Source organism: Neoarthrinium moseri, assembly GCF_022829205.1.
Source record: "Neoarthrinium moseri strain CBS 164.80 chromosome Unknown scaffold23_Wmoseri_CBS_16480, whole genome shotgun sequence".
Lineage (NCBI taxonomy): Eukaryota > Fungi > Ascomycota > Sordariomycetes > Amphisphaeriales > Apiosporaceae > Neoarthrinium > Neoarthrinium moseri.
This window is the reverse complement of record NW_026055137.1, coordinates 307655-327934: the sequence shown is the minus strand read 5'-3', so window position 1 is coordinate 327934 and position 20280 is coordinate 307655. Positions and strand designations below refer to the sequence as shown.

Genomic DNA, 20280 nt, shown 5'->3' with positions numbered 1-20280 from the left:
CGCTATCTTAATGGACACTGCAGATTGGCGCAACTGGCATCCATGCACAGGCTGTGCTCCTTACTCGTAGTTTCGTACCAGGAATGGGGTGGTTAAAAGCGATCGACCGTGGTTGGTCAGTTCCATCAAGAACACTGTCCGTGCAAAAGAAAGAAAACACTATGGCACGGCCCTAATCCCATCGAATCTAGCTCCGCATGAATGATTACCTTGCGACGATCACTCAGGGGAATACTCTAACATTGGGGGCTGCCGTTGATCGAGAAGCCACGCTACTGAGGCAAGCAGCTAGTGGCGGAGCCTGTAATCTACACTGGACATTATCTCCAAGTCTAGGTACACAGTACCGCTCTCAGGTGGTGAAAGAACGCCAATTGGAATTGGCCCGAGCTGCAGACACTATCGACATCGACCTGAGCTAGCAGGTTAATTCCGGCAACCTGTCAGTCAGTCTCCTCGCTCGTGGAAGGCGGGATAGAAGGGTTCTCCAGATCACAGCATGCCGCTTACTGATGCCAAAAGAGAAGGAAGTATTCTAGTGACGTTGTCACAAATATCCACCAAGTTGGCGTAACAAATGGACGGACTTGCCAGACCCAACGTCTTCTAGCATACTACACCGGAGTGATTTGGTCCCTCAATTCAAGGGCCACGCTACGACGAGCCTTCGTCAAGCAGGGTCGGGACGCCTCCGGGTCCGAGACTGGGAATTATTGGACAGCTAGCTAGCAACCTTATTGCGCATATGTACCGTGCGGTGACAACAAGGATGCAGGCCTGACGCGCTGTGGTTCATATTCGGCGGTTCTGTAACTGAATATTTTGGCCCAGAGACGCGATAACCACCTACCAGATCCCTGTGGTAATCATCCGCAATTAACCCCATCCTAGATCTATCACCATAATGCCAAGTCTTTTGTATTGACTATGTTCCAAGATGGCCAAGTCGATCCTAGTGGTTCCGCAACGCGCGCTCCTCAGACAGTTCTCAAGCCCGTAAATTATGTGGGTTGCGATATTTTTCAAAAGCAAGAATTGGGCAAAGCGTGGTTAGGCATCCGCAGAGAGAAAATAATGGAATTTACGTTACGCCACTGACGTATATGATCATTACGGGCCACCTCAGCAGTTACGTATTTGTTTCCTTTTCTATTACATCTTTCGCGGCCCAGCGAGACCCGAGAGATTCTGCTTTCTCCCAGAGATTTCGAGTGGCATCTGAGAGATCTGGCGCTTGCTGTCGACGGAGGCAGATCATAAATCGATCCGACGACTTGGGACTCGCTACCCCCCTATGGCGTGAAATAAGAGCAGCCTAGTCATGAAGAGCGCCAGCTACGGTAGCATCATGTACCAGGCCGTCAATCCGGCAGCTAAAGATTCCCATCAACTGTGCTAGCTCGCGGCTCCCTAAACCAGAGCTATGGTAGTGACAAGACGCACGTGTTGCTTTTGGTTCCGTTCCATCAGGACCAATTCTTGGTAATCTCAGTAGCTTGATTGGTTCTCTCAAACTCCACGATGGGTTACTTCGCTTGTATGCTGTTTTCTGCTGCAGTTAGACACTATATTTTGCCGTATTGTCCATGCAAGCAGAGGCAGGTGCCAGTGAGCCGAAAGCCATGTACTCTGAACCTCGATAAAATGCTTTGCTATCCCTTGCGTCCCGCATAAACTTCATCATGTACTCCGTACAAGCTAGTACATCTGCATATATAGCGCGAGCGATTGTTTCACTCTGGATCATCCGAAGAGGGAAACCGAGCTCGGCTTGCCGTACGGACGTAATTAAGTTTGTACGACATCGGCTTGAGGCGCTGGGCACTTGTCAGTCTGGTCGGCGCATGCTGTAACTTTCCATATGCATTTGACGTGTCTTTTTCTGATGATTCTTCAGGCATCTCTGTTTTTGAGTTCAGTCAAGACCACATGCCCCATCTGAACTGCACGATAACCGAAGCATGGCTGAAAGATGAGTAAACCCCGTGGTGCTGACGATCATTGCCGCCTTGAGGTCCTCTTCGCAATCCCATCAAAGGGGCCAATTTCAGAAAAAGACTGACCTACATGCCGTGATCGAAGGCAAAATCTAGGTCCCTTGCTGATGAGTTAGCAACGAGCTCGGGCCGGGCTACCACGAGAACGTTTCTTCGTCGGATTACATCTCCAGGTGATTAAAGGTGCAACCCTGTGAAAATCTCATGAAGTGAAATTTGACAACACTCAAGCTTTCCGTATTCTAGCTGCGTGGAGTCGCTCCCCTTATTGCTGGTTGGTCGCGGTGAGCCCGAAGACGAAGTTTTCTCGCGCACGTGGTGATCAATATGTGATCGACAGTAACGTATCATCACATTACGATGCTCGATACAGACCTTGCTTGCTGCAACAGCCCCTCGGTCTGCTGGAAAGATCTTGCCTGCGAACATGACACAGTTTCGTCGCCAGACAGATACAGCCGTGCGTCAGATATCATTGATCAACACGAAAGTAAACACGGCAATCAAACGCAGGTGGACTGCAGGAAGACTTGGCATAGTGAGGTCGTAATGGCGAGTGGCGATAGTAGAGGTACATCTTTGTCACACCATAATCATACATCACACGTGATGAGCGGTAGTTGGGATGACTCAAGTCATGCGGCCTTTTACTCATATTCTCTGGGGTGTGATTTGAGTTCCATAGTGAACCACACAAATGAGGGAAAGGCGGCGCTGAGTTCTAAGTTCTAAATGCTGTTCTGAGTTCTGAGTTCCAGACACCGCAATATGTGATACTTCCGGCAGACCACGATTATCATACAGTCAGGGCGACGCATCCACACCTGTCAGCTCCAATAAGTCCGCGACGAATTGTGGATTTGACCATGACAGATCACAAGCCTCAACTTCAAATGTGCTCTCAACCATGCCGCACAGTTTTGATAGTTCAATTGGAGCCAAGAAAGAGGCACTCGTCGCGTGAGAGGCATCATGCAACATGTGAAAAGCTTATGGTTACTCCAGCAGATTCCCACGAAGCACTATGGTAGACAAGGACGTAATAAACCTACCAGCGACGAGGAGATGACGGGATAGGGAGCAAGCTTGTGTCCCTGCATATCAATTGCTTCAGCTGCTCTCGGCGAACGTGCCTCGCAAACTACCTTGAAATTCGGTTTAGCATGTACGTGACATAAACCCAAGCGTTGCGTATACCGGGGCAATTTCCTTGGATCGAAGCTCACTTCGCTGAAGCCATGACATGCTCAATGCGTCCGTGACCAATCCATGAAATTTTGGCTCTTGCGGGGCACATGGCGCCTCTCAGTCATCGTAACAGCAGCTCACTCGGCAGTCTCTTGGTATCTGGAGCATGAGCCTCTGAAAGCTACAGGTTGGCGGTGCCACGTTTAGTCCATCTCTGGTTGAGGCCAGCTCTATAGGCTCGATCACTGCGTAGCTCCTCAAATCCGCATTCATTGTATCAAACGTCTGTTATCTTCGACCCCCTGTGCCGCATAACCGAGAGGTCTAGACTCTAGTCGATGCTAATGCCATGCCTCGTCTCGATGTCTCTTTGAAGGGCGCCAGTGCGATTTGCAGTTACATAGATCAAGAATAATGCTGAATGCATCGCCATCTAGCTCACACGGTCCCTTCCCCTGACCAGGTTTGCCCCATTTGTACCCTGATGGCCGTTCACGCTATGATGTTCGGAGCCACCTGTCACGTCAAAGGAACCGAGTACCGTCGTGCAATGTCGTTATCACGACCTGAGCTTCTCACAAATAAAGAAACGTTTCTGAATTGGGGCTGCTGCCACGAGTCGGTCCTTGCTTAGGACCTGTTCGGGGCGGAGTTCTGGCTCCGAGATTGAAAAGGGGCCACGCCTGACGGGACCGGCGTCAATATGACAACCGCGCGAGTCAGTAGTAGTGAGAAGGAGCCCTACGAAGCACGGCAAGATTCCGAACTTGACAGCTCCGCCTCGTGGACAGACCCAGTCATTTAGTTCTCTAAGACTGCGCTGGCTTCCGCGGTAGGGCTAGCTAAAGCATTTGGGCCTAAGGAACGCTGGCCGTTTTTGAAGTTGGAAATATGCGGATTTAGGGCCCTGGGAGCATCCACGTGCCTGGTGCCGGCCATAGCATCGAGAAGGCAGAAGCTAGCATCGTCAAGTATCTCGGGTTGGCTGTACTGTGCAGCCAAATGCAGTGCTAAAACCAGGGTCCTGTTGTTCAGTCGGCGCTACTCGAGGACGAGACACCCTGGACCGACCTAGACACACGATAGAGCGTTGATCATCGCCTGGCTGTTGACATGTTTCCAAATATCAAGTCGTATCTCAGCAATATACCCTGTGTGGCTGAGAGGTGTCACCTGCAGCCCGTTCTAGAGCCTACGTAGACCCTTGGCTGGTATCCTGACCCACGATCAAAGGCATGCTACAAGATGTTACTGCGCCGATTGCATGGGGCGACCCGGCTCAAAGGAAGATGAGCTAGGGACTTCCTAGTCCATCCCCAGAAGATCTGCGTCGAGCCTTATGCAATGGGCCTTGTTTGATGGTGGCTATGAGTCGAGACATGATCGTAGGGCTACAACAATGGTGCTTGCCACTGGGCCCCCAAACCTCGAGGACCTTGTGAGGTAGGTCACTGTTCGCAGCAGGAACAGATACTTGCTCGAAACGGCTTTCACTTGGTCATACGAATAGATAAGAGTCATCATGGCCGTGAATATCCTGCTTTCCCGCCACTTGCTCATGGCACTGACACTACCCAGCCTCCAATAGTTTGAAACGGGACAAGGATGCGGGCGAACCACAGCCATCTGCACGCGGCATTCAGAGATTTCGTCACATACCTGAGCTCTCCGTGTTGAGATTTTACAAGGATGTGGTAGACCCCCTCCACGTTCGTCGTGACGTTAGGCTAGAGCAATGTATCGGAACAAGCTGCCAAAGTCGAGCAGCCTGACTGTAAGCGGTTGGTAGTCCAGTCTAGGGGGCTTTTGATCGGAAACACCTGCTACATTGGTTTTGATTACCATTACTCATCTTAGACTGCAGTCACTGGTCCAAGCTCTTGTAGCTGTAGATTGCATTGCTGGAATACCACTCTTTATTCGCTCAGTCGTGCGTCATTTCCCCTATGGTTGGAAGGGCGGTGAAGGCATTTTGATATCGACTGATGGCCCAAGGCTTATGCCGTACCACGGTGTTGGAGAGTTCAAGGCCCAGTGGTGTTCAAAGCTCTGACATGCCTCAGTACATCGTGTTGAACAGGGCGTTGCCAACGCGGTGGCATGTTCACCCGCAGCCCTTTGAACTCATTGCATACGCAGCCCCCTGTAGTCCCCTAAACCACTCACAGATAGGTCTTCTGTGTGTATTGTTGATGTGCCATGCGCTCGATTGTGAAGTCTAGCATCAGAAAGGGGTTTCTATCAAATTCATTGGTAGTCCATGCCCAGAAGTGATACCTCATAAAGTGTGGTGGACGAGACGTACCTACGACAAGTGTGACAGCTCGTATTGAGACGCATAATGCACCCCGTAAAGAGAAAGGAGAGATTTTCCAAATCGAAAGTGTACCGCACATTTTTGTTTTGGACAAGCAGTATGTCACCGATAATCTTACGGGCTAACGAGTTTGAGGCTTTTATGTCCTGTCAAGCAGAGGACCCTGTTTCGAGGCCCTACACAGGCGCATCTGCGCCTTCTGGTAGAGGTCTTATCTGATGAGAAAATCTGCTCAGCAGTTGGTTCTCTCAAATAGCTATGGGCAATCCTCCGAATCGAAACACTGCGTCCCTCGAGTTTCTACGTGCTTATTTATGTGCCGTTTCACTCTTTTGGAAGTCGCTTGATGCTCACGTAGATTATACGTGAGGTGGAATTTCTTAGGCAGCCATTCTCCTCGCAGGGCGAGTCTCAGTGTGATAAGTATATGAAGGAAATCGGTTAAGCAAGCCATGCAGTCATTTTTGGGAAAGATCAGAACAGTCATTTTGTCAGTGAAGCACCGGGTTTAGCTCACCCGTGCGCGTCTTCTTCTCGAAATAAGGTTTTCATCAGAAGAAGGATAAATGCGGATAGGAACCTTCTTGGACGGTCTTTCGATGTGTCATCTATATTGGGAACTGATAGTCAATAATCATAGTTTCACAGAGGTCGTCACTGCAGCCAAAACCATCAGGTGTTCAGAATACCCCTCTCTTCAGAGTTTTCGTTTGTGTTCCGGCGAACCGAAGTGTAGCATCAGGGGCAACCAAAACCCATGTAGGTGCCACCAGTATGTTGCTTGCTTCTCTCTCGACTTTCTTTCAAATATTGTCTAGGCGATGTTGAACAGATTCCTGATACGTTTAGACTGATGTGACCTTGTATAATTGGTCTTCGTGGATAATGTCCCAGACGGATTCTGAAACTTAAGCGAAATGTGGTGTTTGGTCAGTCAATTTACCTTGAAATTGGAAGTCCTCGAATGTTGCTTGACTCTACGACGACGTCTCCGAGATCTGGCCAGGCATCTTTGTAGCAGTATTGATGAACGTTCTAGAGAAATGGCAAACAACACGGCTTGGTTCCAATGGAAGTCTGATTATGTCTCCAAAGGGAACTGGTGTGGTGTACCACTCATGCTAGGACGATGCCATCGCAATTCCGATAAGGGGGTCTGAGAGCCCTAGGGCCAAGCTCGGGTCCCAGACGACATCCTCAATGAATTAAGCCTGGTATGTGAACTTCTCAAGACGCAATCAGCAGCAGTATTTGCATTTTACAATAGTTTCCTGCAATTCCGTTGGTTGGAAAGCAATCGGCAAATCACACAATTCATAGCGTAGCAAGCGTAGAGGATTTGCACCTTCACGAAATTGGGGGGACATGTATTTAGTGTAATTCACCCATTCCAACTTTCTGAAAACCAATCTTATCTCAAATAGGGATGATAAAGTGACTGCCTTAGGTAGGTAACCAAAATGTGGAAGAGAAATTACAAATCTTGCAAGCATCAAAGCTGTTATAGAAGTTATCAAAAAGATGTAGGTGCCTACAGAGCGTTATAACAGACATCAACGAGTGATACGGAGTTACTAAACCCAAAAGCTCTTTCATATTAAGCCTATAAAGAGAGTTCCACTCTAGTGAAGATGTGTATTTACTCCTGAATAAGAAGGGTATATGTTCCCAAGTGCTGCAAAAGACCTGCCCTACGAGATCGACAATCCGATCATAGTAGTATCAGCAAGATTGCTGCAAGAACTGGCATCCAAAGACCCAGATTCCCAGCTCTGCCTTGCGAAGCGCCTCCCTGAAGTAATACTGGAGTTCCAATCTCCTTTGTCTCATCGACACTGCATATATTGTGGCATCCTTTGGTGTCCTCCCTGCTGTACAAGCCACGCATTCCCCTTATACGGTGCTTATTCGGGTCTGTTGTCTTTTCATTGCCGGTGGAGTTGAAGATAAGCTCGATCCATTGGATCTGGAGGTACGCCTCGGATCCCAGGCTCATGTTGCCGCTCCACTGCGCGCCGTCGCTCCATGAGTTGAAGATGACTTGGCTCGGATCTCGTGGCGTCTGGTACGCAATCTGGCTCACATTTTGCCCGTCTACGTACCACATGGTACTGCCGGGGCTCCAGTCCATGCGATGCACAGCCCAGTCGTCCCAGCCTACGGGGACCGTAGCGTTACGAGTGGCTTGAAAATTCTCACCGTCACCCGTCCTGGTATAGGAAGGCTGGTTGGTGTACTGTATCACATCGGGGGGGTCCATAGTTCTGATTTCCAAGTCTGCTTCCTGGATTTTATTCGGGTCATCCGATTTTCTGTACGTAAACATAGCCGTGATAGCCCCCGGAGCGCCAACCGTTCGGGCGTACATTCGAGCCGAGGCGAAGTGATAGGTCTTGGGAACCGACTCAAACTCGGCCGAGGACTGAAAGTCTTCGAGTCGAACCGTTCTTAGAGTTAAGAAGGTATCGGACTGCGCACCAGACTCGGTGTTCTTCTCGAAGTAGACATTGCTAGGCGAATTGACCATTAAAACCGATGCATCCCCACTGTCTAAGTTGGCACTGTTGTTCCACTGTTGAATTCCCCAAGCATCTGTCCACTCCTGTGAGTTGAAATAGTCGTTCGAAACATCGGCTTGACCAGCTGCGTCCGGATCTGATAAAACCGCGGGAACGTTGACATGTTGTGACATAGACCGGAAGTCGTAGAATTTGTGCGTCGTGAAATAGGTTCCCGTGCTGCCATTCGTCAAGTAGCAGTCGCAACTCTTGTCATTGACGATTTGATAATCAGCAAAGACATGGCTGAGGAGGAGAAGAAAGCCCAAAAACGGGCGCAGAAGATGCCGCCCAGCCTCCATAGCGACCTTCTTAGTACGTATTAGATGTTATACGCCGTGGAGGACGCCAACCATATCCCGGTACAGAATTCTGAGGTTGCAAGTCCCAGGAGTCGCAAGCGAGAGGACAAGCAAGCAGAAGTTCCACGGGGATTTGGAAGTACAGGCGATCCAAGTTGGATCAAGTAGTGTATGATCTCATGATGAAGTTGCAAACATGGGCTTCTAGAGTCTGGGGATGCAGAGTGCGGTACCGACCATATTTGAGACCACCCACACCTGTGACAGGGCAAGACATATGCTTCCAACGCAACGAGCAGGGTCTTTCTTAGATTGCAGGGTACCCAGAGACCAAAAATAGAGGTCATATCTTGACCGGATGGGCGGCTCAGTTTGCGCGCGGACACGCGAGCTGCACAAACCTGACAAATTACTGTCAGTGCCCATGCAGAAACTCGGGGTCAAGAATCTAGACCCTGCTGGTCTGCCCGGTCAGGGAACGCCTTTCGCGTGGGCAAAGACGACAGCTTGGGCAATGCAGGCTATATTGGATAATGTCAAACCGGGTAGTTTATGGTTAAATATGTGGAGTGCGACGTGCTGACGTTGAGTGATAACGTCAAGCTCTCAGCCACGCATGCTGATTGTGAGAAATCGAGTGACTATTGGTGGAAGGCGCTGTGAGGAAACAAACACTGGGATGTCATTGTTTAGAGGCCTCACAACTCTATATTGGACACAATTCGGGGGCTGAGGTCACATCGTAGTAACCCAAAGCTGCCTCACTTTTGCAATATTCAATCGAGAACAGGAGAGATCGGCCCTTGGCGGTGCAAGAGGATGCAGCACGGTGGAGGAAGCCGGAGAAACCGGCAGCCTGGTCAAGTCTTCAGCAACGCCAGGGTTTCACAGAGACGCCAAATTGGTGCGGATATGTCTCTCGGAAGACAAAGGCGACGCTTGGGGCCGGAAGAGGGCAAGACAGAGTTCCAAAGAGACGTTGGGGGTGGAGCAGAGAAGGATACAGCCGCCCTGGCCTGCAGAATGCTCTGCGTCAAAGAGCTGCAGGGGCCAATAGTGCGTCCGGGAATCAGTCGCAGCGCACGTACAAGCAGAGCTACCCACATCTGGGGACGCAGGCCGCCCTGGGTGTGATTGGACAGCGCCGTCGTAGGGTCTGAGGCCAGGGTTCCTCTTACCTAAGGCACTGTGCGCACCAGCCTGGGAACCGCGCCTCTCGCCTGAAATTATCATACGTCCGTGATTGTGGTGCGAAACCAGGGCCCAAGTTAGTCATGGCCATTGGATGTCAGGTGGAAGTGCCGTGACGAGGTCAAAGAACACCAACAGACAAATGAGGCGTGGTTCGCGTGGTTCGGTAGGTGAGCCGGATGGACGGGACCTCCCGGCGTCCCCGTACGCCTAGGTAGAATAGTAAACCCGGAGCCGAGAATGGCCCCGCCCATGGCCCCACTCGCCTGAGAACTGGGCCCAGCCGATCAGTCCGATCCAATCAGTCGATAAGCTGATAACCTCGTCGTAGGCAGGCTTCTCGTTATGATCCGGGACCATCATCAACCAATTTGCGACGAATTGTGCACTCACTGCCCCCGGACGCGATTACCTGGACATCCCGCGCCCAAGGTCCTGTCGCGCCCTCATTATGCCCGATTTCCTTGAAGCGTCTGCACCATCTTTGCACCTGTAGTTCACGAGCCGGCACCCTATCCCGTCGCGACTCGTCATGGCTTCTCACGCTACGTCATCCAGGCATGAAGAGGGCGAGGCAAGTGCTGCTGCTCCGGCAGCGCTACTCTCGGACCCGCCCCAACAGCCAGGCTCCGACGATGATGGCGGTGTGACGGGTGGCGATGGAACCTCAGCGCCAGCCAAGGCCGATCAAGAGTCAGCATCCCCCGAGTCTCGCTCGTCCGTGGAGTCAGGCGAGGCCTCACCTGTTGCCGCCGCATCAAAGGCTGTTGAGCAGCCGGGCGCACCACCGCCTCTACCCAACGAACCTCCACCGGCTTCCGAGGATGACGGGTGGGACTATCACTGGGATGAAGCAAATCAGGCCTACTACTTTCACAACCGCATCACAGGGGAGAGTACATGGGAGAACCCACGACTGCGTAGTACGCCAGCAGTAGCAGCAGCAGCAGTAGTAACGTCTTCATTGAGTGCTGCACCTGGTACTATTGAGCCGCCCAAGAACGAGAGACCGCCTGCCGGTGGTTACAATCCTGCAATACATGGCGATTACGACCCCAACGCCTGGTACGCTAAGGGCCACGAAGAGGAGAATACGGCCACCCAGACGCAGCCCGTAGACCCTGCGGCTGCGTATGCTGCCATCGGATCTTTCAACCGCTTCACTGGCCGCTGGCAAGGTGAGAGCCAGAACCCAGACCAGCACAACGATGAGAACAAGTCGCGGCGGCAGATGAATGCGTACTTCGATGTAGATGCGGCAGCCAACTCACACAACGGACGCAGTCTGAAAGCCGAGCGGTCGGGGAAGAAGCCTAGCAAGACCGAGCTGAAGCAGTTCAAGGAGAAGAGGCGGGCTAAGAAAGAGGAGAAACGCAGGGCATGGCTCCTGGATTAAGGGAAGTGGTTGCAAAACCATTGGAACGGCGTTACAAAGCGACACGCATTTTCGATACCTGAAGCACTCGGTACATATCCCATGCAGGGATGATGTGGCCTGGTGTAAGTGCATCTTGTAGGCGTTATGGTTATGGTTTTTCGGTACTGAAGACGGCATTGCTCCAATGTCGAACATTTAAGGATATCATGCTTGGTTGCGTCTGAAGCTGGTTGAAACTAAGATCTCAACGTAAAGGCAGCCTGCAAATGACTAGATACCGAGGCAATCAATCACACCCTTGGCTAGAAGCAGCACAACTTGCCTTCTCACATTCAAAAGCGGCGCACTCCCTACGTAGAATATGACGAAAAGAGAGGATAAGAACTCTGTCGTTCGAATTACCTTCATCTTTAACGTGACCTATGTAATCTGACCGGCTCGACAAGGCTGCTAGATTTGAGGTTCACTTTCCATCAGTACACACGCAAAGATTCTTCTTGGTATTGCAGAGTTCACAAGCAAACCAATGGGTACCGGTATGTGGCAAGTATGTAGCCTTGTCTAGAGGGTGGAGGTAAGGTAAGGTGAGGTGCCCTCCACCGCAGCACAATCCTCCTAGATGCACGTTGACTGCATGGATGCGGTCCTTTCTATTTCCGACATCAAAACCAATTATATTAAGCCCCAAAATGAGTCACGTGCATAGGCGAAAGGGAGGATAGACTGAAATTCAATAAGGCTGCGGCGCAGTTTTGTTGTAGGACTGACTACATGGCGCAGTTCGCCAACCGCCGAATCAGATCTTGTGAGACCTGCGCCACCAGGGCAGACAAGTTTGCATTTATCACGGACCCCCGCTGGCAGCCTTGGTAGTGAAGAATAAACGGTGTTCAAAAATCTCTAAAGCGATTCCCGTTGTCTTGTGCGTTCGCACACTTGCAGTGGCTCTTCAGCATGGATCCAGTGTCCATCTTTCAGATAGTGAGCTCAGCCGTCTCCCTAGGCGACGTGGTAGTGAAGTGTATCACTAGGCTGAGCTCACTCAAATCCAAGTATCATGATGCCCCAATAATCTTGTCTACTATGATTGGCCAGTTGTACATGGTTCAAGTAGCAATTGAACAGTTGTCTGAATGGAGCAAAGCGGAACGCAGTCACGACCCGAGGTATCAACAGCTGGCGGTGCAGGTCAGCCACTCTCTCGACAGCTTTGATCTTCTGATACTGGCTCTTCAACAGCTGTTGGATTATGTTGACTCTGCGGCGCCCGCCCCTATGAGTGTAAAGCGGAGAATTGCCTTTCTCTGGAGCGAGAAAGAAATGGCTGGGTACTCGGTCCTCCTGGATCGACAGGCCAACGCGCTGAATCTATTACTGCAAGCAATACAATGGTGGGTCACCTTCAGGTGATTGGAGACTGAGTTAACACCCTCATAGCCGAGATTGGTCGCAGCAGAACGCCGTTATAAGCCAAGAAGAAAACCAGGAGATATTGAGGCTCGCTAGAGACTGCTCATCCTCCATCATTGGCCTTGAAGACTCAACGAGTTTTATAACGGAGAACACGGCTGACATTAGTGTCGAGTTTGATTTTGATGCAGTCATTCTTGGATCTAAGACTTACCGGGCGGCAGAAAGGTCCCATCTACGACAAGCTATTCGAGCTGGGAGACCTCAGACTGATATGGCCAACGAACTGGATGCGGATAGTATCAACTCATCTTTGCCTACGGATAAAAGAGATGGACCTGGTTCAGAACAAAGCATCCCTGAAGCACGGTTTGCTCAGACTCCGAATACTCAAATGAGTTCACTGAAAACGCCAAGCCAGAAGCCTGTCGCGATGCGCAGTTTCGAGCAGCACCTGAACAACCGTCAAACTTATGTAGCAGCCAGCCCCAATAACCGGAACGATTCGACTCAACATTTCTCCCCTGCTAGGATCTTACGGCAACTTAGAACTCTTGGGTTCGGTAGTTGGTCGAGTAATATGCCACAACGTGGGACAGGTATATCGAGATCTGGAGAATTAGATTCGACCAGTACAACCATATCACTACATGGCCATACTAAGCAGCGAAAAGTCTTAATCCTGGGTACCTCAGATAGCAGCAAGACTGCATTGATGGAGTCATTACAACTTGAATTATACAGCCACTCCAAGGAGCAGCATGGGAGATTTCGTTCAAAGGTCTGCTCTCACATAATTGGCCACACTCGTCTCATATTAGAAGCAATGGCAGCTCAGCAAATGACTTTAGCTGAATCTGGAGTATCTATTGAGCATCATGTTCGAACAATTTTCAGCCAGCCTTCAACTATAGACAGTGTCTCACCAGACATTGCTGACGCCACTAAGGCTCTATGGGACGACGAGGGCTTCCAAATAGCTTATAGGCAAATACACATGGATCAGCCGATGAGAGTATCAGGCATTTTGCCAAGGATATCGAAAGACTGGCCTCTCCTGAGTATGTACCTACTAACGAGGACATTCTCCGAATCTGGCGTTCCACGAGGAACACCTGGGAGACCACATTTGACGTCCATGGCGTCGAATACCTCTTATATGATATGGAAGGTGTCCGAAGCCAAAGGAGGCACAGCACGCATACTTTTAGAGACGTCTCGACAGTGCTTTTCGCCGTCGACACGACAAATTACGCCAGGGTGTTACAGGAAGATGAGACAGTGAACCAAAGAGAGGAACAGCTGAGGCTGTTTGACTCAATCGTTAACAGCAGGCTGTTCACCCGGACCAACTTCGTAGTGATATTCACAAAGCTGGACCTCCTCGAGGAAAGGTTAAGGACCTCGCCCGCCGAAGACTTGTTCCTGGAAACCACCACTTTTGGCAGTATGCAGAATTACCTCCGTCACCTCGAAGGAATATTTATGGGTCTAGTCAGATCAGAAAATAGCCACCGACGGGTTCGATTTGTGCACACCAGCCTCGTGGGAACGGACTATCAGAATCCGGCTCACGAGATTTTCAGGATCTTGAGCGAAACTGCGCTAACCCAGTGAACCATAGGCTAACTCAGTTGCATCATAAATATTTCTCGGTCTAAACCGGATGGATTGCCCCAGCGTTCCCATTGAATAGGACCAGACGCGGGAACTCTGGATATCAATCGCAGTCCGCCACACAGTCAGAGGGATGTAACCGTTTCATCTGGTAATACACGGATGTTCGGGGGCAATACTAGAATAATACTGTGCTGTGGGAAGATGAAGTCTTGGGAAAGTCAAGACCATGTTATCGCGTCTCGCCTGCATCGGCAATCTCCAACTCTCTCTTTCGATCAAGTCATGTTAGCGACAAGGAAATCCGATTATAGACGTCGCACTATCGTGTCTTGCGGACGTATACACAATTTCTGACTGGCCCTGCTCCGTCGACCATGTGTTCATAAGAACCCAACGATCTCAATTTTTCGGCTTTGCTCCAGCATTGTGTTAACTTGAGGCGCGTTCCCGACGCGGGAATCCTCTTACAGGGCTGATTGTATCTATAATTTCCGGCTTGACTACCACCTTGAGACCCCAATCGGATATCGCCGCATCTTCGCCCACAGAGCGATGGAATCTACTGTATAAGGGAGTTGAATCGTATTTTGTCTCGATGGTATAGCCCAGGCTTCTGAACACTTGAGGCTCTTTTGGCACCAGAAATATTCGAATACATGATGCACAATTATTCATTTTGTTTCTCTGCGGAGAGAGAATGCAGCCTCAGGCATCGCTTTTTAGAGGGTGGCCTACCGGCTTGTTTCTATACCTACGCCATGCCATGCTATCCTGAATATACCACCCTTCCACTTATTTCCCAACTAGCCATGAATGAAATAGTTCCTGAAGAGACAAGCGCTTGGAAGACTGTTGATACCGAAAGGAGGCTCTATTCCTGTAATGATTGCATGATTGGTGCCTTCGGTGACAAGAGTACCAACACCGAGGGCGAGGGGATGGTACAATCTAAATGGGTACAGCAAAACCGCTAGCTCACATCAAGAACATAGCAACCATGCCCAAGACAGCCATGTTGAGCCCGCCCAGCGTGAGTTGCGAAACTGCGCCGTTGGTACTGACAATGGTTGATGAAGAAGATGGCGGCGACGAAGTGGTTGCAGAGGCCGAAGCATTGGGAGCAGACGATGGCAGAGTCGTTGATGTCTAAGCAATGTCTTAGCACAGTCCGAATCGTAATTTTTGCGAAGGCGCGAGCCGACTTACCTTGTTGCTGGATGAAGCGTCCGAGGAACTCCCAACGTTGATCTTCAGACCAGTGTTGTAAACAGTGAAATGCTTGATACCGCCGCAAGCCTCGCTCACGAAGCCTGGGCAGGGCTCAGTGCACTTGCTGTCATCGACAAGTGTGCTGGCTGGCGGGTATTTATCACCGCAGTAGCAAAGCTCGCCCTGAGTGGCAGCAACATTGGAACCCTTCTGGATGCAGGCTGTAGAACACAGCCCTTCCGTGTTGAATTGGCTGGTCCCATTCCGCTGAAGCTCGCCGATGGAAGAGTAACAGCCGTGGATCGTGTCAATACCGAGGATTGGCTCTGAAGCTGGCCCCTGCTTAGTCGCAATCGCGGTTGCCGCAATGATGGGGAGGACGAGGAAAGACTTCATTGTGGATAGACTCCGTAACTGGGTGCAAGGACTTCCGACTTGGGATATGACTGCCTGATGCGAGACGAGGAAGATGAGCGAGTGACTTGGTGAAATAACGAATGATGCCCGTAGAGGTCGACAAGGAGTGCTCGACGAAAGCTCGTGTCTAGAAACGGGGGCTTGTGCTGGTTTTCTTCTTCGATTATGCTTAATTGTACGACGTAAGTGGCCTAGCGGGCAACGGCACGCCGGCCCCAAACGGTTCGAAGGATGCGATCCTGCGGTTTCATTAGTGCCAATGGATGGTTGCTAGGCGCGGCCGGAATGGGGATACGAGAAAGCAGCGCCGCCTGTGCCGTAAACTACAAGTTCGCGAAATAGGTTAAGGGGATTGCCCCGTGCATAGGAGGACCTGCCAAGCTGGCAGGTAACCATCGTTACTTGACCTTATTGCTGCTTAGCTGCTTCACACGGTCGCTATACGTAAATGCATCAGCTGCTTTTGAATAGCTGAAACCTTATTGAATCTTGACGCTAACTACTATATAAACCGTGGGCACTGTATCCAGCAAGCCACCGTAGTCAAAGTTATCGCTTGTTATTCTCAGAGGGCATTGTTTTGTCTCGCTCGTCGTCTGCAAATATAAACGCTCGTATAATCCTTCGTCGAAGCTGGCAGTCAGGGGCATCTGCTCGAGGCCTGCCATGTGGAAGGAATTTTGCGGTCTGATCGGATCCACCTTTGAAGTGGAACACGTGACTTTGCTTCGCCCGTGACACTCGTACAATCGCCAATGGCTTCCTCTGCGTCCTTGCGCGTCATCTGGTTGTCCACTTCGTCTCTGTCCGACCATAGAAGCTCTGCCTCGTCACGTCCCTTAGTGTCAGCGATGGCCCGGATCCCGGTTGGTGTCTTTATAATCACTGTGGACTGTTTTCTGCTTAGCGGCTGGCACGTTATGGGATTAAGTAGGCCTGTCGGGCTCTTTGCCGAATCCTCGGCTCATACCGCAACTTTAATTTTTGGCCTCAAATGATGACTCAACCTTTTGTGAACAACAAAGTATAGGTATCAGGGAGGAGTCCTCGATGAATCCGCTATCCGCACAGTCAGGTCTTCATTGTTATTTGAGTCCATTAGTACGTCGACAACCAGGTTCGAGGTTGTTGAACTGTGTGGGTTCCTACTTGCCACCCGCTAAGTTGAAGTGTATCTTCATGCCCAGCTAGATGGTCCAGCTTTGTCACCGCTTGTGACGGCGCTTGTGACGGTCGCGCCTGGTCTCATGCTCAAACATCCTGACAAAGACAGAAAGACAACGTGCCGCTCCATTCTATGGCGGGGCTAGGAATTGGTACCGAGCATGTTACTCTATGGTGCTTTGGATGTCAACAGTGTGACAGCCACACTGAGTGCAAATCTCACAACGCCTTTAGAAGTGCACCTCCGCTATCGTAGTAGGACAGACACAAGGTGCATTTTCTATTCCCGATACTGACATACTGTATTGGTCACCTTCTAGCCTTTAATTTCAAATGGCTTCCCACTTCTTCCCTCGTTCACGAGCCGACAAACATTTTGATACCCCGTCATCTATGCGGTAGTTACTAGTGCGGTAGTTACTAGTGTGCCCTCTGACGCTCAGAGGGAAGCAGCTAACAATGATCACTGCAGCGTCGATAGAGGAGACCAAGCTAGTAACTCAACCATATCCTCTGTATTTCTCTACCTCGGGACTGCGACGCATCTTAGCCAATCATCAACGAACCCGATAGGCTACACGACCATAGATGAGAATGCACAGTTTCTAGTACGCGCAGTATTTGGCCTCATAGCACTAGCAACCGTGCGATTCGTTATCTCGATGATTATTTCCGTCAGCTCTCATTATAGTAATTGAGAAACTGAGATCCTGCATGGTTTCATGCCTATTGATTCCGCTTTGGAGGTGTACGGAACTTCCCTGTGCTGCACGTGATGGACAGGGCTGCATCGCGAAATGCTGCCAAAGCAATCGTTTCCCGCGGCCTGGAATTTCAATAGCTCTTCTAGTCCCTTACTTCAGGCTTGCCATTTTGACCTAACTCAGTTGTCTCAGTCCTCGTCATCACTGTCGGGAAACTCGAAAGGGATAATAATGCTCCGATCTGCCTTGCCATCTCGCTTCATAACACTCTGATAGCCCTGCATCTTCAGCTCAAAATCTGCCGTCGTTTCCATAGTCATTATCCTGTCCACAGCCTGGTCTGCTTCAGCCAGGAATGCATGGATGTCTCCGCTTTCGGATTCGAATGCATTCACTAGGGGCATGGTGGCCTCGGCAACGCATTTGTCGTCCAGGGCAAAGAAATACTCCTTGTCCCAGGAAACGTCATCGGGGGAGTCGCCCAGGTAACGCGCGCAGTCTCTTAGTGACCTCCCCGCAAAAGATGATACATGGGTCGATGGGAGAGGTCTTTTGGAACCCTCGGCCATGATCTCCCGTAGGCCAGGGCCGTCAGTGTATTGTTTCTCCAAGGCGTAGGTATAGGGCGACTTGGAATCTGCAATCGTGACCGGGACTAGCGCATGATATCCGTATTTCTTTCTGCCGAGCGACGTAGCACAGGGTTGATATACGAAAGCAATTCGTAATTGTTCCCTGACCGGTGATTTTTCAAAGCATGAGGGCAAACCTCCGTTGGTGGTACTCTTGTCGGACAGAACAAAAAGAGCTAATGGTGGTTCCGCCATTCTTGGCCGATATAATCTGAATTAACTTGATCAGGGCGGGAAGTTGCGAGAATCGTGGAGACTTTGTAGCCTGCATGAGAGTAAAGTGGCTGGCTGGCTCAGCGCTGGGTTTTCATACTAACATCGGCCTTTGGGGTCAGAGGACGGCGACGGCGTCTCGTTGTGCATCGTCGATGCCACTGACGATCTGGATATGCCATGTTTGACTATAGTTAAGTGCGTAATATGAACCACAACCATTAACTTGACGGACGTATAACCTTACCATCAAGCATGCAGTGTTGTAGTGCAAATGATATGACAGCAGGCAGAACAGTTTCGACTTAGGTTGTCAAGCACAGCAGCTCGCACCCGGGAAGCCCGATTCCATTGTTGGTGTTTGCCAAAAATTTCCATACAGCATTGCCTTCATCCCCGAGGATAAACAAGCCACATCGAATGACAGGCAAGGCGATGAGTGGCCGCGGGCCTCCTCACAGGAGCAGCTCTTTTACTCACCGAACCGTAACCCGAACAGCCTACGCTGCATGCCGGCGGCCCAGAATGAGGCGATTGGCAGGAAAGCCGGGCAATTTAATCAGGATATTGGCAAGTACGAGGATCATCCTGACCGAAACGAGAAGGGTAAAATGGTGCGCAACGACTCTGCACGCGTCAACTTTGACATTTCGGAAACCAACAACAACGATATCCCGTATTGTGTTCAACGCGACCAAGGCGAATATTTCTGTGGGCAAGACGACTACCAGTTCGCCCTTAGCAAGAAGCCTAATGTTAAGGGCAAGATGTCCAACCCCATCGACACCGAGGGAAAAGACAACCACTACGGCATGACAAAGGATGTGTACGATGATATATACCAATGCTGCGTCAGCCTGACTGGGTAGCCAAATGACTCCCTACTGGACGCTGGTTCATTGCTTCTCTAGCTTCAAATACTGATATTTGTCTATTCACGGGTGTGCACAGTCAACGCCGATAGAGGCGTGCATGGCATGGGCTATGCAACGCTTCGGTCGGTAACGCATTGCCCTTGTCGGGTGATCCTTGCTACGCAGTAACGTAGAGTACAGTACGGTGTCATTCATTGGAATGGTATCTCGCACTGACACGCACGTAGTTTTGAAGAGCAGGGTTCCAGGGTTCTGGGTTATTGAATGTCATGTTACCGCTTACGGAAAAGGAATATGCTGTGATTGGACCGTTGCGGGTATGTGAAACTCTTTTTCCCAGCTTGGCCTTGACTTAACTTGGAGCAGAGCGGAGCTTGCTCGAGCACGGTCAGGACAAGTCTATGTAAAGGTTTCACTTCCCATCGTCGCCAAAAAGTGGTCAGTGTCGCAATACATTTCATAGTACCTATCAACCAAGCTTTAACGGTGGTGCATGGGCTGATGGGGTCGAGCTCTAGAAAGCCTAGCACGGAACTGGCAACGGGTAGCTGGAATCAAACCAGATCCCCAGCACGAAGAGACAGTCTCAACCCATTCCAGACCATACCCATGGTCTGCCCTAAGTTTGAGACTGAAGTCAAAAGAGAAGCACAGTATTAAGGTCGGTTTTCATGTTAGATAGACATTCCACAACGAGTTTACTCGTAATCATTCAAGGGATATATGACTTGGTCTGGCACTTGTAAAGTGATTCATGTTTGTTCCCAGGCCTCAATGGGATGAGCACACGGCTGCCGAGAATTCTCCGGGGGGTCTCCAATAAGTTAGCTTCGTTGGGTGCTTCCCTCCCCACACTCATACTGTCCTGGGCTCAGCGCCGGGGCCTGCCGTCTGGTGGCACAAATTTTTTTTTTTACCCTTGGCCTGGCCCCCAAAGTCGGGGCGCACTGACGGATCGGATTGGTCGAATGGATCAGGTAGAGGCCTGATCTGGGTTGGAGCTTGGGCACACCAAATCGGCCAGGCCTTGCCTTGGGCCCTTTGGCAGGAAAGCGCTGCACTCCACCGCACCGCACCGCACCTGCGCACCTGGCACCGGCTCCCT

At 50.6% G+C, this 20280-nt stretch overlaps 6 protein-coding genes across 6 annotated transcripts; 3 read left to right on the top strand and 3 right to left on the bottom strand.

Moving 5' to 3' along the window:
* Positions 1 to 7213: 7213 nt before the first annotated feature.
* JN550_006596 (uncharacterized protein) lies at positions 7214 to 8362 on the bottom strand (the record flags this gene model as incomplete). Its single annotated transcript, XM_049318353.1, has 1 exon — positions 7214 to 8362. One exon carries the CDS (start codon positions 8360 to 8362, stop codon positions 7214 to 7216), a length of 1149 nt encoding a protein of 382 aa, XP_049171484.1.
* Positions 8363 to 10085: 1723 nt separating this feature from the next.
* Positions 10086 to 10949, top strand: JN550_006595 (uncharacterized protein; the record flags this gene model as incomplete). Its single annotated transcript, XM_049318352.1, has 1 exon — positions 10086 to 10949. The coding sequence occupies one exon, from the start codon at positions 10086 to 10088 to the stop codon at positions 10947 to 10949; it is 864 nt and encodes a 287-aa protein (XP_049171483.1).
* A 936-nt stretch (positions 10950 to 11885) lies between these two features.
* Positions 11886 to 13958, top strand: JN550_006594 (uncharacterized protein; the record flags this gene model as incomplete). The annotated part of the gene is made up of 3 exons (XM_049318350.1): positions 11886 to 12322; positions 12369 to 12904; positions 13348 to 13958. The coding sequence occupies 3 exons, from the start codon at positions 11886 to 11888 to the stop codon at positions 13956 to 13958; spliced, it is 1584 nt and encodes a 527-aa protein (XP_049171482.1).
* A 978-nt stretch (positions 13959 to 14936) lies between these two features.
* JN550_006593 (uncharacterized protein) lies at positions 14937 to 15566 on the bottom strand (the record flags this gene model as incomplete). Its single annotated transcript, XM_049318349.1, has 2 exons — positions 14937 to 15107; positions 15168 to 15566. The coding sequence occupies 2 exons, from the start codon at positions 15564 to 15566 to the stop codon at positions 14937 to 14939; spliced, it is 570 nt and encodes a 189-aa protein (XP_049171481.1).
* Positions 15567 to 17643: 2077 nt separating this feature from the next.
* Positions 17644 to 18282, bottom strand: JN550_006592 (uncharacterized protein; the record flags this gene model as incomplete). Its single annotated transcript, XM_049318348.1, has 1 exon — positions 17644 to 18282. The coding sequence occupies one exon, from the start codon at positions 18280 to 18282 to the stop codon at positions 17644 to 17646; it is 639 nt and encodes a 212-aa protein (XP_049171480.1).
* A 193-nt stretch (positions 18283 to 18475) lies between these two features.
* On the top strand, positions 18476 to 19169 carry JN550_006591 (uncharacterized protein; the record flags this gene model as incomplete). The annotated part of the gene is made up of 2 exons (XM_049318347.1): positions 18476 to 18498; positions 18683 to 19169. The coding sequence occupies 2 exons, from the start codon at positions 18476 to 18478 to the stop codon at positions 19167 to 19169; spliced, it is 510 nt and encodes a 169-aa protein (XP_049171479.1).
* Between the last annotated feature and the right edge of the window lie 1111 nt (positions 19170 to 20280).